The following is an 18839-nucleotide window of genomic DNA, read 5'->3' on the forward strand; positions in this document are numbered from 1 at the left end:
GGCCCTTTCCTGTTTCAACATGACAATGCCCCCGTGCACAAAGCGAGGTCCATACAGAAATGGTTTGTCGAGATCGGTGTGGAAGAACTTGACTGGCCTACACAGAGCCCTGACCTTACCCCCATTGAACACCTTTGGGACGAATTGGAATGCCAACTGCGAGCCAGGCCTAATCACCCAAGATCAGTGCCCGACCTCACTAATGCCCTTGTGGCTGAATGGATCCAGGTGCCCGCAGCAATGTTCCAACATCTAGTGGAAACCATTCCCAGAAGAGTGGAGGTTGTTATAGTAGCAACGGCGGATCAACTCCATATTAATGCCCATTATTTTTCCTCTGACACTGACTGGTATTAAGGTCCTGGATGGCAGGAAGCTTGGCCCCAGGGATGTACTGGGCCGTTCGCACTACCCTCTGTAGTGCCTTGCGGTCGGAGGCCGAGCAGCTGCCATAACAGGCAGTGATGCAACCAGAATGTAATCCATGCTCTCGATGGTGCAGCTGTAGAACCTTTTGAGGATCTGAGGACCCATGCCAAATCTTTTCAGTCTCCTGAGGGGGAATAGGTTTTGTCGTGCCCTCTTCACGACTGTCTTGGTGTGCTTGGACCATGTTAGTTTGTTGGTGATGTGGACACCAAGGAACTTGAAGCTCTCGTCCTGCTCCACTACAGCCCCATTGATGAGAATGGGGGCGTGCTCGGTCCTCTTTTTCCTGTAGTCCACAATCATCTCTTTTGTTTTGATCACTTTGAGAGAGAGGTTGTTGTCCTGGCACCACACGGCCAGGTCTCTGACCTTCTCCCTGTAGGCTGTTTCATCGTTGTCGGTGATCAGGCCTACCACTGTTGTGTCATTGGCAACTTAATAATGGTGTTGGAGTTGTGCCTGGCCGTGCAGTGATGAGTGAACAGGGAGTACAGGAGGGGACCTGAGCACGAACCCCTGAGGGACCCCTGCGTTGAGGATCAGCGTGCCGGATGTGTTGTTACCTACCCTTCCCACCTGAGGGCGGCCCGTCAGGGAGTCCAGGATCCAGTTGCAGAGGGAGGTGTTTAGTCTCAGGGTCTGTAGCTTATTGATGAGCTTTGACGGCACTATGGTATTGAACGCTGAGATGTAGTCATTGAATAGCATTTTCACATAGGTGTTCCTTTTGTCCAGGTGGGAAAGGGCAGTGTGGAGTGCAATTGAGATTGCATCGTCTGTGGATCTGTTGGGGGGACATGCAAATAGGAGTGGGTCTAGGGTTTCAAATCAAATCAAATTACATTTGTCACATACACATGGTTAGCAGATATTAATGCGAGTGTAGCGAAATGCTTGTGCTTCTAGTTCCGACAATGCAGTAGTATCTAACAATTTCACAACAACTACCTTATACGCACAAGTGTAAAGGGATGAAGAATGTGTACATAAAGATATATCAATGAGTGATGGTACAGAACGGCATAGGCAAGATGCAGTAGATTCGTATCGAGTACAGTATATACATATGAGATGAGTAATGTAGGGTATGTAAAACATAAAAGTGGCATTGTTTAAAGTGACTAGGGATACATGTATTACATAAAAATGGCAAGATGCAGTAGATGGCATAGAGTACAGTATATACATATGAGATGAGTAATGTAGGGTATGTAAACATTATATTTAAGTGGCATTGTTTAAAGTGGCTAGTGATACACGTTTCTGGTATAATGGTATTGATATGTGAGCTATGACTAGCCTTTCAAGGAACTTCATGGCTACAGACGTGAGTGCTACGGGTTGGTAGTCATTTAGGCTGGTTACCTTAGTGTTCTTGGGCACAGGGACTATGGTGGTCTGCTTAAACATGTTGGTATTACAGACTCAGATAGGGAGAGGTTGGAAATGTCAGTGAAGACACTTTCCAGTTGGTCAGCGCATGGTCGCAGTACACGCCTTGGTAATCAGTCTGCGGCCTTGTGAATGTTGACATGTTTAAAGGTCTTACTTACATTGGCTGCGCAGAGCGTGATCACACAGTCTTCCGGAACAGCTGGTGCTCTCATGCATGTTTCAGTGTTATTTGCCTCGACGCGAGCATAGAAGTAGTTTAGCTCATCTGGCAGCTCTCGGCTGTGCTTCCCTTTGTAGCCTGTAATGGTTTGCAAACCCTGCCCCATCCGACGAGCGTTAGACCCGTTGTAGCATGATTCGATCTTAGTCCTGTATTGACGCTTTGCCTGTTTGATGGTTCGTAGGAGAGTATAGCAGGATTTCTTATAAGCGTCCGGGTTAGAGTCCCGCTCCTTGAAAGCGGCAGCTGTAGCCGTTAGCTCAGTGAGATGTTGCCTGTAATCCATGGCTTCTGGTTGGGGTATGTACATCATGGGGACAACATCATCAATACACTTATTGATGAAGCCAATGACAGATGTGGTGTACTCCTCAATGCCATTGGAGGAATCCCGGAACATATTCCAGTCTGTTCTTGCAAAACAGTCCTGTAGCTTAGCATCTGCTTCATCTGACCACTTTTTTATTGTCACTGGTGCTTCCTGCTTTAATGTTTGCTTGTAAGCAGGAATCAGGAGGATAGAATTATGGTCAGATTTGCCAAATGGAGGGCGAGGGAGAGCTTTGTATGCATCTCTGTGTGTGGAGTAAAGGTGGTCCAGAGTTTTTTCCCCTCTGGTTGCACATTTAACATGCTGATAGAAATTTGGTAAAACGGATTTAAGTGTCCCTGCATTAAAGTCCCCTGCTACTAGGAGCACCACCTCTGGGTGAGCGTGTTCTTGTTTGCTTATGGCGGAATACAACTCATTCAATGCGGTCTTAGTGCCAGCCTTAGTCTGTGGTGGTATGTAAAACAGCTATGAAAAATACCTCAGGCGAGCAATAGCTCAAGACTTCCTTAGATATCATGCACCAGCTGTTATTTACAAAAATACATAGTTCGTCGCCCCTTATCTTAACCAGACGCCCCTGTTCTATCCTGCTGGTACAGCGTATAATGATAGTGTTTACAGTTTTGAATGTCCGGTTGGTAGTTTAATCTTCCGCGTAGGTCATCTATTTTATTTTCCAAAGATTGCACGTTTACTAGCAGAATGGAAGGAAGTGGGGGTTTATTCGATCACCTACAAATTCTCAGAAGGCTTCACGCAAATCACGGGGATCTGGGCCTGTTCCCAGGAGAGCAGGATATCATTCTCATCGTGCTCGTCAGACTCGTCAAAGGAAAAAAAGGTTTCTGAGTAATCGCAGTCCTTGAAGTCCAGAAGTTATTTTCGGTCATAAGAGACGGTAGCGGCAACATTATGTACAAAATAAGTAAAAAAATAAGTATTAACAATGTAAAGAAACGAACAATAAACAATTGGTTGGGGACACGTAAAAAGTCACCCTTCTTCTCCGGCGCCATCTTAATATGCCATCTATACACAAATGCATCTTTTGTAAATCATGTCTGAGTGTTGGAGTGTGCCCCTGACTATCCATACATTTTTAAAACAAGAAAATGATGCCCCCTGCTTTGCATAATAGAAGGAATTTGAAATTACTTATACCTTTATGTTTGATACTTAAGTATATTTTAGCAATTACATTTACTTTTGATACTTAAGTATATTTAGAACCCAATACTTTGACTTTTACTCGAGTAATATTTTACTGGGTGACTTTTACTTTTACTTGAGTAACTTTCTATTAAGGTATCTATACTTTTACTTAGTATAGGAATTTGGTACTTTTTCCACCACTGCTCTGAGACCATGTTTTTCAATTATGTAGTTAAAGTTTCCAATGCAGCCATCCATTTGAACCTGAGGAGCTGAGTTCATCCTCGCTGCGGATACTGTTCGCATCGAGGAGCATGTGTGTGTGTTTGTTTGTTTTCTGTCAATGAGCCTGAGGTTTCTGTGTGTATCCATTTCTCTCGTCTTGGTTTCTCTACATGTTTGTGCATCCAGTGATCAACATCAGCATCTTTGAGTGTTTGTTTGTGTGTTTGGCCCATGACTGGTATGGCGGTTGACTTCTTATCCCTCTCCCTCTCTCTTCTCCCTCCAGATGGAAAGCTCTACTCCGCAACAGTAACAGATTTCCTAGCGATTGATGCTGTCATTTATCGTAGCCTTGGAGATAGCCCAACTTTGCGCACTGTCAAACATGACTCCAAGTGTCTCAAAGGTGAGGAGAGCCATCGGATATATAGACCTGAGGGTTGAGAGAGGTGATAACATGGACAATGAATGACGGGTTGGAAAACAAATCAGAGTTAGAGTGAAAGGGGGGTGATTTGAGGGATGATTTGCTATTGCAACACACTTTATTTGATGCTGTCACTCTCACAACCAGTCCCATAGCAGTTATGTACTCAGGAAATTGGCTGCCCCTTGGGAACGAAAAGAACATGACCAGGTTGTCAAAACTGAATGGGGAGAACCCTCATTCCCCCCAACATGTAAATAGCCCCCTAATAGGGATGATGGATTGAGCTACTCCCTGTGCTTTACCTGGGCTGTGCCTCACTGCACACTGTGATTGATACTTTAGGTATTGGGTGTAAAATGGGGTGTCTGATCTGTTTTGTGATGATATGCCTTCTTTTTTTTCCAGAGCCGTATTTTGTACAGGCAGTTAACTACGGTGACTTCATCTACTTCTTCTATCGAGAAATTGCCATGGAGTACAACACAATGGGAAAGGTAAGCTGATTGGGGTTGTCTGTCCCTTTTCTTCTGCTCGAATCGGGGCTACTTCCTGCTGAACAGGAGAGAAAGGAAGCGCTTTGGGAAGTAAACAGGAAGTGGGTGTATCAAGTATCTGGAAGGGCGTTCAGCAAGACCAAAATGGTCAACCTTTTTCGATACAGAAAAACATTTGCAGGATGTAGGCCTAAAAATAGTTGAAAAACAAAACCGTCTGGAAAGTCATTTTGAAGTCTAAATATATTCTCTGACTTGCATGTCCGTGCTACTGTTTGACCTGTTGCTCACTCGTGCTGTTTCCTCAAAGCGTTTCGAAGTTTTTCTCGAAAATGAGACAGACAGGAAAAGAGAGGAAAGGAAAATTACTTTGTTCTTCATTCAAGGTTTTAAACCAGAGGGATATGAAAGATGTTTGGATTATTTCTTTCATTTCAGTTTGCATGGAGAAGGTTTAATTGGGTACCTACAAGGAAATTATAGAATTATATAAACATTATGTATTTTTGATTAAATGGGGGGGTGTATTCACCCAATTTCGACTGACATATTGTACTGCACATGAATACCAAGTGAAACTCTCTGGTTATTTTGAAAGGGATATCAATATAACGAAGCATGTGGAGTAGAGCGCAAAGTGGTTTGGTTGATAATTTGTGGTAGAGGAATGGTACTTTTTGATTGATTAACTGGAGTTTCTTTTGACAATCTGAAATGTAAGAAGTTCCACAGTCATTAATAATGTGTGCTATTGTATATTTATGCATGATTCATATTTACAAGACCATGGCTCTGGTCTAAGAGATTTGCCTAGTTATGGAGACCGAATAGTAATAAGCTGTACCTTCTGTGAGTGAGCTGGTTGGGGAATAAAGGAGAACAGCCAGACAACAGGTGTGTGGTGTAAATGTCAGCAAAACATAGGAGTTAATTATTGACTTCAGGAACCAGAGGAAGAAACATGTCCCGATCCACATCAACGGGACTGCAGTGGAGTGAGTCAGCAGTTTTAAGGTCCTCGGTGTCCACATCACCCAGGACTTGTCATGGACCACTCTGGTCAAGAGGGTGCAACAGCATCTCTACTTCCTAAGGCGGCTGAAGAAATTGAGCTTGCCACTTGAACTGGACTGACCACCTGCTCTGATTCTCCATTCCATAGCACATGTGCACTCACTGCACAATTTCAAACCCCAATCCCCCCTTCCCCAAAACACTTGTAAAAGTTGGACTATAAATTGTCCCTTCCTGTATTATGCTTATGCTAAAATGTTTATTCTATTCTACTGAGCCATTTACTTTATGTTCATTTTCTTACCTTTTATTATTTCTTGATGATGTCGCATTGTTGACAGGAAACTGCAAGTAGGGCGTTTTGTTGGACGGTGTATGCCATGTGTATCCCGTGCATAAGACTACTAAAACTTAAAACTTGAAACTGGGTGTATCTGAAATATCCACTGAGTGTGTGTGCATTGTGCAGGTGGTGTTCCCCCGTGTGGCCAGGGTGTGTAAGAACGACCGGGGCGGCTCCCAGAGAGTTCTGGAGAAACAGTGGACGTCCTTCCTCAAGACCCGTCTCAACTGCTCCATCCCAGGAGACTCCCACTTCTACTTCAACATTCTGCAGGCCGTCACCGACGTCATCCACATCAACGGACGCGACGTTGTCATGGCAACCTTCTCCACACCTTACAACAGGTACGAGGGCCGGCAGACACACAGACGGAAATCAATTTCCCAGGCCACCCCAGCGCGTAATTCACTGTCACAATAGTTGTGTGCCCTTTGGTCAGGTGTGTAATGTCATTCCTGCGTTATTCATATTGAGAACGTAGAATCATTTAAGTGTGGGTTTTTATCTAAATTGAAATTACAAATGAGCAGTAGAGCTGCTACATATTGTAATTCCCATTTTATGGTGATTTTTAGGCAATAAGACAATTGCTTGTGACAATGCAATTGAGCATGGTTTAATGGGCATTAAAAGTCAATGAAGCGGCTTGGAATTTCTATAAGCGAATTTGATCCGGGCATGAATCGCAGTTAGCGAGCGAAATGAGAGGGAACAGATTTTGACTAGAGGTAGCATTCAGGATTTATTAGCCATTAATTTAACCAAGTTCCTTGGCAGCATGGCTTGCCTCTCGCTCTGTACATAGCCAATGCTGGCTGATTACTAAGATGTACAGCCTTGGCCACGAGGTTAACAGAATAACAGCTCTGTAACCGTCACAATCCTGTCCTTGTACATGCTGTCTCTTAATGCCAAGGCAGCTGAAATGCCCATAAGAAATGACTGGGAAATAGTGATTCAGAGCTATGCTATGCACAGTTTGCACAGAGTGGTCCTAACAATCGGACTGAGGATTTTTTTTGTTTGTTTGGGGGGGTGGGATGTTTATACAGCATTCCTGGGTCGGCCGTCTGCGCCTATGACATGGCTGAGGTGGCCAATGCGTTCATGGGACGTTTCAAAGAGCAAAAGTCCCCTGATTCCACCTGGACACCTGTTCCTGAGGATAAAGTTCCAAAACCAAGGTATGCCCCCCATCTCCCACACACAAACAAAGCCACACCCCCAGCATGAAAGACGCTCGATATCAGCAAACAAAGCATGAGATCATATTCCAGATGGCTGCCTACTTCTACAAATGCACCAGCTTGATAAATCTCCATCTCTGCGTTCCTAATTACCCAGCAAAGAGCAGCTCTTTTCCTCTAAAAACCGAGATCTGTGGAGGGGGATCGTAAGTGGTGTATATCCCCATATGGCTGATGATGTGGAGAGCAACGGGATACCACCCCTGGTGAATAGCATAAAATGATGTGTTTGTGTAAAACAAGGTCAGGTGTTAATGAGATCGGAAATCCACGTCTCGTTTATTCAATTTCATTTCTGTCAACGTTATCAGCAGACAAACAGAAGGGAGTTTTCACAATGTTGCCCAGTTTTTTTTCAACTGTCTCCTCTGCAGCAGCAGACATGCCATGTGTCATCGTCTCCCCGACTGATCTGCCTCTGGTGCTCTCTTTATGTACTGTAGACCTTATTGCATTCTGCAGCGTCTACCATGGAAAAGAGATTGAATTCAGCGTGTATAACCTGGTGGAATCTTTGGCCTGGGTGTCGCGTAGTACAGTAAAACCCTTTTTTTTATGGCTGTCGAGAGGTGAGATGTCTTTGAGCGGATCTCCTATCAAAGGCAGCTTCAATTTTACAGGGCCCCTGTCCTCTGCTCCTCTGCCCTTATAAAGAGATCAAATGGCCGCTCTCGGACTCTCACCTGTTTGATTCCCTGCTGCTTTCATCCACTTCAGGCCCGGGTGCTGTGCTGGCACGCCGTCCTTAGAGAAGTACAAGGTGTCCAACGAGTTCCCTGACGACACCCTGAACTTCATCAAGCAGCACCCTCTCATGGATGAAGCTGTGCCCTCTATCGCTAACAGGCCCTGGTTTCTCAAGACCATGGTGCGGTGAGTATAGCATCACTAGCTAGGATGGTATGCTAGCTAGCTTGCTAGGTAGGTCTGGGTTGTGGGTGGAGTTCATCAACGTCATGCGTGCATTATGCATTACTATTTGTAATAACCGGTGGAATCTTTACATAAATACATCGCCGTAACATTTGTGATTTAAACGGCAGGGCACATAGCAAAGTGTTATGTTACATGCAATGTCAGCAGTTAAAAGCATTATACAAGCCTAAAGCAGTCACTTTTATGAGGGCATATGGTGGAGAGGCGGTTTTAGTATCAATGTCACAGCCTCTGTGTGTAGTATGACTCTGACACAGGAAGTCAACTGCAAACTGACTCTGTAATAGGACTTCATCTCATCTATTCCCCAAAGGGACATCTATGAATTCAAGCTTTTGTTACAAATTGGAGTGGACTATCAAATCCTATCAACTATGAAAACCTATTCCGTTCCCTGATGTACAGTAGGTTCCAGCACCTAGCCAGTCACAATCTGTAGATTGTCCCTCTTAAGATTTCCCATTATGGGACAAAATCATGGGCATAGTTCTTGAGGTTGTTGTTATTCTTAATAGGACAGAACCATATAATAATTGATGTTATTGTTTATGGTACAAAAGCATGGGCATAGTGAACACAGACATTCAATGTCATTTCAAACCAAACAGTCTGAGTGGGAGAGAAGGCCTCTTCTCATTCATTTGATTGTGATGTACGCATTTACTCCGGTAAATGTAAAATCATCTTGTGCTCTCATTCCAGCGTTCAGGCATTGTTTTCTATCTTGTGACCCTTTGTAAAGAAGAGATGTCTTTAAACAGCCAGATGGAGGGGATGTGGAGTCCTTAAATTACTGAATAATGCCTTTAATCATTTCCATCTCACTGAATGAATAGCTATGAAAATGTATTTGCATATGGATCTGCAAATTATACATCCTTGTGATAACACTAGGAGCTCCATGGTCGAAATGTAATTGGATATTTTTCTAGATAACACTCAGTGGAGTTCAGCCCCAAAAATTAAATCAGGAAATCCATAAATGTGTTATTCACGGTACTTCATATCCCTTCCAGATACCGGCTCACCCGGATCTCTGTGGACAACGCTGCGGGACCCTATCGGAATCACACTGTCGTTTTCCTGGGCTCGGAGAAGGGGATCATTCTGAAATTCCTGGCCAAGATGAACAGTGGTTTGCTGAATGACAGTCTCTTTCTGGAGGAGCTCAACGTGTATAACCCGGATAAGTGTGTATTCCATTAGCCAGCCATGCTAACTAAACCAGCAGCACTACCCTAGCCCACCACATGGCTACTCTATCATTTAAAGCGTTTCATCAGGTTACACTGCACTGACCACAGCTCTTAAATTAAAGAGCTGGCCCAGGAGCTTCAGTAACGGGGGGCTCAGACCGCAAGGCTTTACTCTTACAAATGCAGGATGATTAAAGAAAACAGAGAGGGACTGTGTTAGTCTTTAAAGCCAGACTGAGATCTCTCCTTAATATATTATGAAGGGGCTTTTGAAATATTTGGAATGGAAGTAAATGAGGGAAAAATATGCCTGGGCCTTGCCAATGCAAATATTTACTTGACAGGCCTGATGATGGGGTAGAGTTAGAGAGCGGGGATGAAGGCAGGGCTTTCAAGGTGACGGGCGTTTGTTATCCAACATCATAGCGTCACGTGACATGGGTGGGTCTGGAATAAAGTACGAGCCCCCTCTTTCCCTCTCACCCTGTCTTCGTAGCATGGGCAGAGCAGTCTCTGGCCCGCAACCATCTGGTCTGAGTGGATAGCGCTGACTTGCTGGGTTGGATCAGGATCTGGGTTTGCCCACCGCTCATTACATAGTGTAGATGGACTATAAAGCTCTAATTGAGGGCTCTAATGCAGGGCTGGAGGTAAATCCCTCCTCTGGGGTAGATGGATGCTCTGCACAGGGGGATTAGCGTGGGGCTCTCTTATACCCCGCAGACAAAGAGGCTTGGGTGGGGCTTTGAGCTCCTATCAACAAAGACTGGAGCTGTTTTAAGTGCTCTGTTAGTGTTGACAACTCATGCCATTCATCTGTCTGTCTGTCTGTCTCTCTGCCTTGTCGCTAACTCTAACTCCTCATCCAGGTGCAGCATCGATGGTGTGGACGACAAACGTATCGTCAGCATGCAGATCGACAACCAGGGCCACTCTCTGTTTGTGGCCTTCACCTCCTGTGTGGTCAAGGTGCCGCTCTCTCGCTGTGAGAGGCATGGCAAATGCAAGAAGTAGGTTCAGAAATAAAACCCTGCATCCATCCATCCTCTTAGATTCAGGGCTTTTGTAATGCATTTGTAATGTCATAACTAATCAGTCATCAGGAAAGTAAAAGAAAGGCTGTGAAGATACACACTGTGATGACAGCTGTATGTGTCTGTGGTATGTTTCCTCCAGATCATGTATTGCCTCCAGGGATCCCTACTGCGGCTGGGTGTCCGAAGGAGCATGCAGACAGGTGGTGCTCGACCCAAAGTATGTTCCTGCTCATTCCACTATCATATACAGTAGTCATAATACGATCTGTGCCATGTGTTGACTGGTGACCTCAATGACTTCACTCTATCTATACAGTTGCAGTTTCTATGATTAGTCACATTTTTTGTGGTGCTCTATATTTTCTTCTAGCTGAAATGGCCATTGGAAAGGCTGATGTAAGGAAAGGGATATTTGCTCTGGCGCTGAGGCTGGGACTGGGACTGGATCATGGGTTTGCGAGGAGGGGGTTGATGGTCACCATAATTTGTAGCTATGTTTATGACACAGAACGAGATGCATTTTGAACAAACAGCATGTGAGGTTTCTGTGGGTGGAAACCAATTTTACAGATGAAGTCATAATAAAGGAACAGCTTTTGATGTTAAATGAATTTAATCCCAGCCAAATGATTGGTCTCGCATGCTACATTACGATATCCTATTATAATTTCTAAAGCCCGGGCCTCTCGACTGTTCTGATTGAGTTTCCACTTTGGAAATTGCGTAGACAGAGGCATTAGGAGGTTAGATGACCTCACTTTTTACTGTACAATATTTCGAAGTTAGTAAGTGGGGATTCGAGAGCTATTATCTGTTGGTTTTGTGGCGAGCTATTGATAGCATTTGGACGGACACGTCCCAGTGTTTAACAAAAGGCCTTAATACAAACAGGCCCTGGAGAGACTCAGTTTCTCTCTCTCTCTCTCTCTCTCTCTCTCTCTCTCTCTCTCTCTCTCTCTCTCTCTCTCTCTCTCTTACCCCCCCTCTCTTACCACCCTCTCTCTTACCCCCCTCTCTTACCCCCCTCTCACAACTCCCTGTCACGCGCTTACTCTCTCTCTTTCCCCCTCTCTCTCCCCTCTCTCTCTCCCCCTCTCTCTCTCTCTATCTTTCTCCCTCTCCACAACCATCTGGACTTGGGGGATGATTTTCCAGCTCTTTCATGTCAAGATGCCTCTTTTAATGTCTGAAAACAGATTGGTCCCTCGTCACCTGCATATTCCCCCTGACCAGCTTGCATATGATGTGGTTCTGCTGTTGACTATTCCTCCCCATGCTAACACCTGTACTATAGTATAATAACAGGTTCCCACTTGCACCTCCCTCTTGCGTATTCCCTGAGAAAGCCAATGCTAGATAAATCGAGATCAGATTTAAAAACTATGCAGAATGTGTGTGGAAAGGTTTTAAGGTTTTGTTCATGCAACTGTGCGTCTGGTTCGTGACTATGTGTCTATGATAGGCAAATCAGATTAGCAGATTAGGAGATACCAAGAGATGGATTTTGTTGTGCATTTCAAAATTATTTGATTAAGATCCTTCTTCTGGTTTGAAGCCTTGTAGACTGGCCTGTGTCGAGCATGATCCACGTTCTGATTGTGAGCAGTGATTTACGGAGTGTGGGCTGTCATCCGTGACTGTAATCTCTCTGACAGTTGGCTGCTCTGTTTCACTGCATGGTTGGTGGTCCTTCAGGAAAGTCGGCTCTGAGCTGAGCATGGCTGGGAGAAAATGGCATCTCTTTCACTAGAGCTTCCGCTGCCCTAGTGTCCACCTTCCTTCCTCCTCATTGGCCTGGCCGCTGGTCCCGATGTGTGTGATTAGATGATTGGACCGTAAAACCTATATCGATAGTGATGGTATACAGTAGGGTTGTCCTCCTGGCTGATTGTGCCTGTGCTCATCCTGTGTGAGTCCAGATCTGTCCAGGCCTGTGCTCAGTATTTCACCATGATGTCTCTGTTAATTATGCAGATCGGCCTTCGAGCAGGACGTGGAGCATGGCAACACAGATGGACTGGGAGACTGCCAAAGTAAGCAGGCCTCTTCCCTGTTGATCTGGGCTCAATGTGCCTCTGTCCTACAGGATAGGGACAGGTCTTTCACCCCACCACAAACAGCAGAAAATACACACATCACACACACACACACGCGCACACACACACACACACACACACACACACACACACACACACACACACACACACACACACACACACACACACACACACACACACACACACACACACACACACACACACACACACACACACACACACACACACACAGCTCCATGCCTAGTTAAATAAAGGTTAAATAAAATAAAAATACATCACTAAAGAGGCTTACACAACAATTGTTTGTATAGACTAGAGTAGAGCACATAGCTCTGTGTTAGTTTCTGGTTAATAGCAATTAATTACAAGAAAACAAGAAAACAAGCACTTCACAATCCTTTAACCAGAGAAGCACTATAGATTACAATGGATAATAATGCCTATCTTCAGTTACGATCGTCAATTACTTTAAAGAGACGAATGAAAAGCTATTGAATGATCATGCCAATGTATCATTCATCTTGCAGGTTTAGCTTTTGCTCTTTGAAAACATTGACACATCTTTCCTTTGACTTTTTAGATACGTTTGTGGCCCTCAACGGTAAGTAACCACACTAAATTAACAAGATGATACCTACCCTCAACCTTATTTATTTTCAGCTCTTCACTTCTATCAATTCTTTGCTCTCACCCCGAAATTAAGCCCTGCCCACTATTTCACAGGTGACTAAACAAACTGAGCTTTAATTGAATTCATTCCTTTTCTTTCTGTAGATGTTCAGTCCAGTCCTCATGGTCATGAAAGGGCTCGCCATGGTCAGTTTACTTTTGTTTTCCCCCAGTCTGTTTTAACGTGTAGTACTGTAGCTTCTAGCGCCCTCCCTAAATCCACTCCCTAGTGTTCAGAGTCCAGACCTTCTCTCCCCTCCACCCTCCTCCTGCCCTGGCCTGCTCTACTGTGAAAGATCCCTAGACTGCAATGCAATAGTATTGATTTGTCCTGACCTTTTTTCCCTAATTGGATGGATCTTGTTGTTAATAGAAAAGGCCTCCGAGGTTCACTGTGGTTGACTAGACTCATCAGGGCACATGAAAAAGATGGAGGGTTGTTGACAAAGGCTAACATAAGAAGCGGCAACATTTTTCATACAAACCCACAGCCGTGCTGCACAATACCACTAGTTTAGGCTACAGCATGAATACACACGCAGACAGACTGCATAATTAAATTCCACACTTACATGATCGAGTGTGTTTATGCTTGATTCTTGGTGCTGGTTGATTGAAACCATTTACCCCCCAGGCTTATGAAGAAAAATGATAAACAGTCTTGGTTAGCTTGCAGTGATGTCACAGTCTTCCATTGCACCTCACACATCACACTTGAGCTGTACAAGATTCACACTTCCATAAGGAATGACAAGAATAGCAATTTTTTTTAAGTCATTCCAGAAATACCCCTCCACACTCCTTCTTTTCAACCCCATGTGTTTCTCCCCCATTTCCCCCATTTCTTCCTGTCAGATTTCGGGTCAAATACAAATGGTTTGCTATTTCAATGCAGCTCAACAGTAGTGTGTTTATTCACCCCAAGGTCTGACTGTGTTTTTGACGCAGTCAAACCCAAGCATTTCAGGTTCCGACACAGACTGTTGATATAATATTTAAATGTAACTGCAAATGCCCCCCAGACAAGCCACTGCCTCTAATTAATTTATAAAAAAGGTATCTGCACAAGTTGGCAGTTTAGGATTTTCTTTTCCAAGGAGCTGATCCTCCGACTCCGTATGTGTGTCATCTGCCTGAATTGCACTTCCCCTGGCCGTGGAAAATGAATGATAAAATAGTCCTGTCACGCTAATCTCTTAGCCCACGGTGCATTGTTAAATAAATCATTTTAATGATTGCCACGCGGAGGCTGCGGGGCTGTTGTGCATGGAAGACCAACAGCAACAATCCCGGCCCCCTACCACTGCTCCCCCTCCCCCACTAGCCTCTCTATCCGCAACCACCACTCGTGAGAAAGCGTGTTAAAATGGTTTACTGTGAGCTGGCCTGATTAACATACGAGCTGTTGATTACAGTATGGCCGCTCACCGCCTGGGAGTAGCCTCAAATTATTGCTCTAAACAGGAGCGACGTGGGGATGGTAATGTGATAATGTGATTTATATGGTTTTATTGTCAGAGGCGCCACCAAAATATACAGACTGGAACTTAAGGCGGAGGTGGAACGAATATTGATGTTGATACAACATAGAAAAATAACGGAGTATGGTAGGGTCTAATTTTAGTCCTGTTTAAACTGTGGCCAGTGATAGGCCAGCAGTGCAGGGTTTCATTAAGGAGTGTAATCCGAAGGGTAATTTAGGTTAGAGGACATTAATATCTTACCCCTCGTAATTAATTTGGTCTTGAAGTTGGGCTTTTTACAAAGCGCTCTACTAAATATAGCTGATAGATTGACATTGAAACGTAACGGGTAGAGGAGAGCCTGGGACGTGAAGAGAAGGGAGGATTGTTAGGGAGGGATAGGGCTTTTTCTTGCTCTTCATATCAAAGGTATGCTTCCCTGAGGTGATTGTGTGAGAGGTGGTTGAGTTCTTGCCAGCGGCAGCATGACATGTGAGTGAGGAAAGGTTCTCCTCTCCTCAGAGACTCTCTATCTCTCCCTTCCTGCAAGGCCACAGCTCCCTGGAGATACAGAGTCCAGTAATCAGTTGTCCAGGGTCACCTCACTAGGCAGGCACACTGTCTTGTAGCTTCGCACAGCCCATCTGCTCCTCGAGTGTGTGTGGGTGTGTGTGCGTATGCACATCTGTGTGAGAGAGAGTGTGAGGAGAGTTTAACATGTGTTGTGCCCGGCAGACCATCCCACCCTCCCATTCCCCACCACGGCCCATCCCCCTGCAGGAGGACCACTGGGTCGGGGCGGCATGGTGGAGCAGGCGGACACCCCCATGCCCTCAGATAACAGGGACCCCTATATGGCAGTACCCTCTCAGACCCAGCAGGATGCCAATGGTAAGCCTTGGAATAGAAAAGTCCATTTCTCCTGTGGCAGGGATGAGATTTACTGTGTCTGCTTCCAGCTGACTAGCCCAGAACTGAAACACTGTCAGGAGAGAACAAATTGCCACACCCCGGAGAGAGAGATTTATTAAACAAAGACTCTAATGTCCCTGAGGAGATGTAATATACAGACCATTACGCTTCAGGACAAAAAGGAAGATTTCACTGTATTTATTTCCACAAGAAGATGGCCCCAGTTTTATCTTGTGCAGGGACATGACATTGAATGCCCTTTTTTTGCTGTCTTAACATCCCAGCTGGCTCAAGGTCACTTTAAACCCAGACACATAAAGATGCCTGGAGAAAACACAGCCATGATTACACTGGCATGATCAATGTCATGTACCGTAATAGAGCAGGAAAACCATTAGAAGTTCCATTACCTGAGTCGTCTTATTAGATGAGTGGTTACCATGAGTAGATATTGATAATCAATAAGGATGATTAGAGGTGACCGGTGGTCTCATAGATATCCACAAAACACACACACACACCAATGAGGAGTACAGCTAGAGGACTGTGTGTGTTAGGGCGAGGTCATCAGGGAGGAGGAGTCTATCTCTCTCTCTCTTTGGTACGTGGCAGTGTGTGAGGTCTCTGGGGTTGTACTGTAGGGATGGGTCACAATTCTCCACCCTTCTCCTGAAGTGAGCACTTCCCATCACAAATTTGAAAGCATTGGTGAAAATATTGACTGGAGGGAGTTTCCTCCATTATCATTGTCACCATCCATGATGGAAATTGTGAGAAAAGACTGGAAGGGTGGAGAATGGTGATGCAGTCTAGATGAAGCTCAGTGAGCTAGCTGTCTCTCTCCTGTCGCTTTCCTCTCTGGAAGCTGGAAGCAGACACCTGTATAGGCAGACCAGACAGACACAATGGTGGCAGAGAATACGGCATGCTTAAACAGCATCACCGTGGTGTTGCTACCCGCGTTGCTGTTACCTGGGTCCTGGCTGGCCCCGTCCATCATGGCAACCGAGTTAACAGCAACAAGGGCTCACATTCAAACTCAAGCTTCTCACAGTATTTTTCTCTATTTTCTTTTCAACGTCACTTTTTGCAGCTTGTCTCTCTGTATTATGAGTTCAGTTTCAGCTCTAGCTGCTTTTTTTTTTTGCTATGAAAGTGAGCTCTGATGATATTGTCTGTTTTGGTTCTGTGACTGTTTTCATGGCTTGGTTTTTAAACTCTGGCTTGACTATTTATGTTCTTGCTAGGATTACTTTGATGTATTAAGCTCCATTTTGCCTTCATGCAGCTTAAACCATCGCTGCATGGCAATTGAGCACCCCTTTCAACAGTACTCATCTCCTTATGTCCTTATCCCTCTTTCCCATGTGCAGGTGCACTTCTCTTCTCATTCCTAGCTCCAGGTGCCAAATGTACTGTGAAAACATAGTGCTGAGTGCCAATCTAACACATTAAGGTTATAGGGTATGACAGCCACTGTCTCAAAGCATAACCATAGAGTCATTAAACCTCCATCTTAGCCAAATGAACATGAATACTGTACATACAGTACAGGGAAATCTGAATTCTTCATCACCAGATGTTTTGATCAAATGTAGTTGCATTGACATTAATTAAACAAATTAAACTATAAATATTGCAGATGTATAACTCCCCAAATTCTGAGCCCCCAGATTAATCCTTGCTTGCAATTAAAATGATATAAAATTCCAACTTTCTATTTTGAAGCTCACTCATTTGTGGGAGCTGTTAATGAATATTACAGTACCAATATGTATTCGGGCAACACATTGGAATGATTAGAATGGTAAAATAATGAGTATCCGCACTGTGGATATTTAATAGTTCACCCTCTGCCAGAAAAGAGCACCAATGTTGCTTGGTTTGCTGTCCCAGTACATTTGAGCACCGTTGTGTCTGGGCTCATCTATCCGTGTGATATCCCACCTCTCTCTCCTGCGACCCTCCCTCCCCCTCTACCTCCCCCCGCACCACCATCTGCTACCATTGTGAACAGTCTCCCTTCCACAGGACCTTTCATCTGTCGAGATGGAATGTTCCAAGGCTGTACCTTATGTAGTGCAAATGTATTACTAACCACATTTATAGAGCATCCTACCCTCTACCAACTGAAGTCATATCGATCTATCTATCTATCTATCTATCTATCTATCTATCTATCTATCTATCTATCTATCTATCTATCTATCTATCTATCTATCTATCTATCTATCTATCTATCTATCTATCTATCTATCTATCTATCTATCTATCCCCTGCCCTGCCCTGCCCTGCCCTGCCCTGCCCTGCCCTGCCCTGCCCTGCCCTGCCCTGCCCTGCCCTGCCCTGTCTGAGGCAATGAGTCCCGTCCTCCCCCTCTCTCCCTCTGCCCCACCGACCTGTGGCCATTTCTGTGTGTCTCTCCAATTTATGGGTTCATTACAAAAGCTATCCAGACAGGGCGAGGGGGAAGGGGAAGGTGGGAAGCGGAGGGAGGGAGGGAGGGAGGGGGAATTCTCTCCAGTCGCTCTGTGGCCTTGGTCGTCTGTTGCACAGTCACTGTTCTAATCCTTCCATGGATACATATTTTGTGTTGCATTGTTTAACCCCATGAAGTTACACAGGAACATCATTGGATATGTTTAGACAGGCAGCCCAATTCTGATGTTTCTTCACTACCTTCAGTGTTGGCAATTTACACTTGGAATAGACAGACAGTTAGCAAGTTGCATCTAGATCGGTTATTTTCAGTTTCAGTTGACTGGCACCTGTGTACTAAGGAGAGTGGCATGATAGGGGCACAACCTTGGATTGGTGCCAATTACTGTGCAAAATTGTAATTTCAGTTTGAACACTCACCATTATCAGGCTGGCAAGTCTACTAGGAATTTCTGAATAAAGGGAATAATAGAAATTAGGTCCTCACTGCTCAGCGATCTAATTTACTGTATTGTAATGTCTAAATAACAGAATTACTCAGGAAGCCTCTGATTGTATATACTGCAATGTAATATTTAGGTGAACTGGGAGAAACAATGGTATGCCGTCTCCTATTGAGTCTATATACAGTACGAGTCTGGACACACCTACTTATTCAAGGGTTTTTCTATATTTTACTATTTTCTACATGTTAGAATAATAGTGAAGATATCAAACTATGAAATAACATACTGAATCATGTAGTAACCAAAAAAGCGTTAAATAAATCAAAATATATTTTATATTTGAGATTTTTCAAAGTAACCACCCTTTGCCTTGATGACAGCTTTGCAAAGTCTTGGCATTC

General features: G+C 44.4%; 1 protein-coding gene across 5 annotated transcripts in view; it reads left to right on the forward strand.

Moving 5' to 3' along the window:
* The window catches only part of LOC115139696 (semaphorin-6A-like), a 94374-nt gene that overhangs the window by 62305 nt on the left and 13230 nt on the right, over positions 1-18839 (forward strand). For 2 of the 5 annotated variants that reach the window (XM_029677366.2, XM_029677367.2), the window contains exons 8-19: positions 4042-4161; positions 4591-4679; positions 6163-6380; positions 7089-7220; positions 8001-8156; positions 9236-9409; positions 10285-10425; positions 10592-10669; positions 12427-12485; positions 13090-13110; positions 13284-13325; positions 15377-15532. In XM_029677366.2, coding sequence (XP_029533226.1) covers positions 4042-4161; positions 4591-4679; positions 6163-6380; positions 7089-7220; positions 8001-8156; positions 9236-9409; positions 10285-10425; positions 10592-10669; positions 12427-12485; positions 13090-13110; positions 13284-13325; positions 15377-15532 — 1386 coding nt within the window. The remainder of the gene's footprint in view (positions 1-4041; positions 4162-4590; positions 4680-6162; positions 6381-7088; positions 7221-8000; positions 8157-9235; positions 9410-10284; positions 10426-10591; positions 10670-12426; positions 12486-13089; positions 13111-13283; positions 13326-15376; positions 15533-18839) is intronic. The other 3 variants (XM_029677369.2, XM_029677368.2, XM_029677370.2) reach the window with 3 other exon arrangements.

Source organism: Oncorhynchus nerka, linkage group LG13, assembly GCF_034236695.1.
Source record: "Oncorhynchus nerka isolate Pitt River linkage group LG13, Oner_Uvic_2.0, whole genome shotgun sequence".
Taxonomy (NCBI): Eukaryota; Metazoa; Chordata; class Actinopteri; order Salmoniformes; family Salmonidae; genus Oncorhynchus; species Oncorhynchus nerka.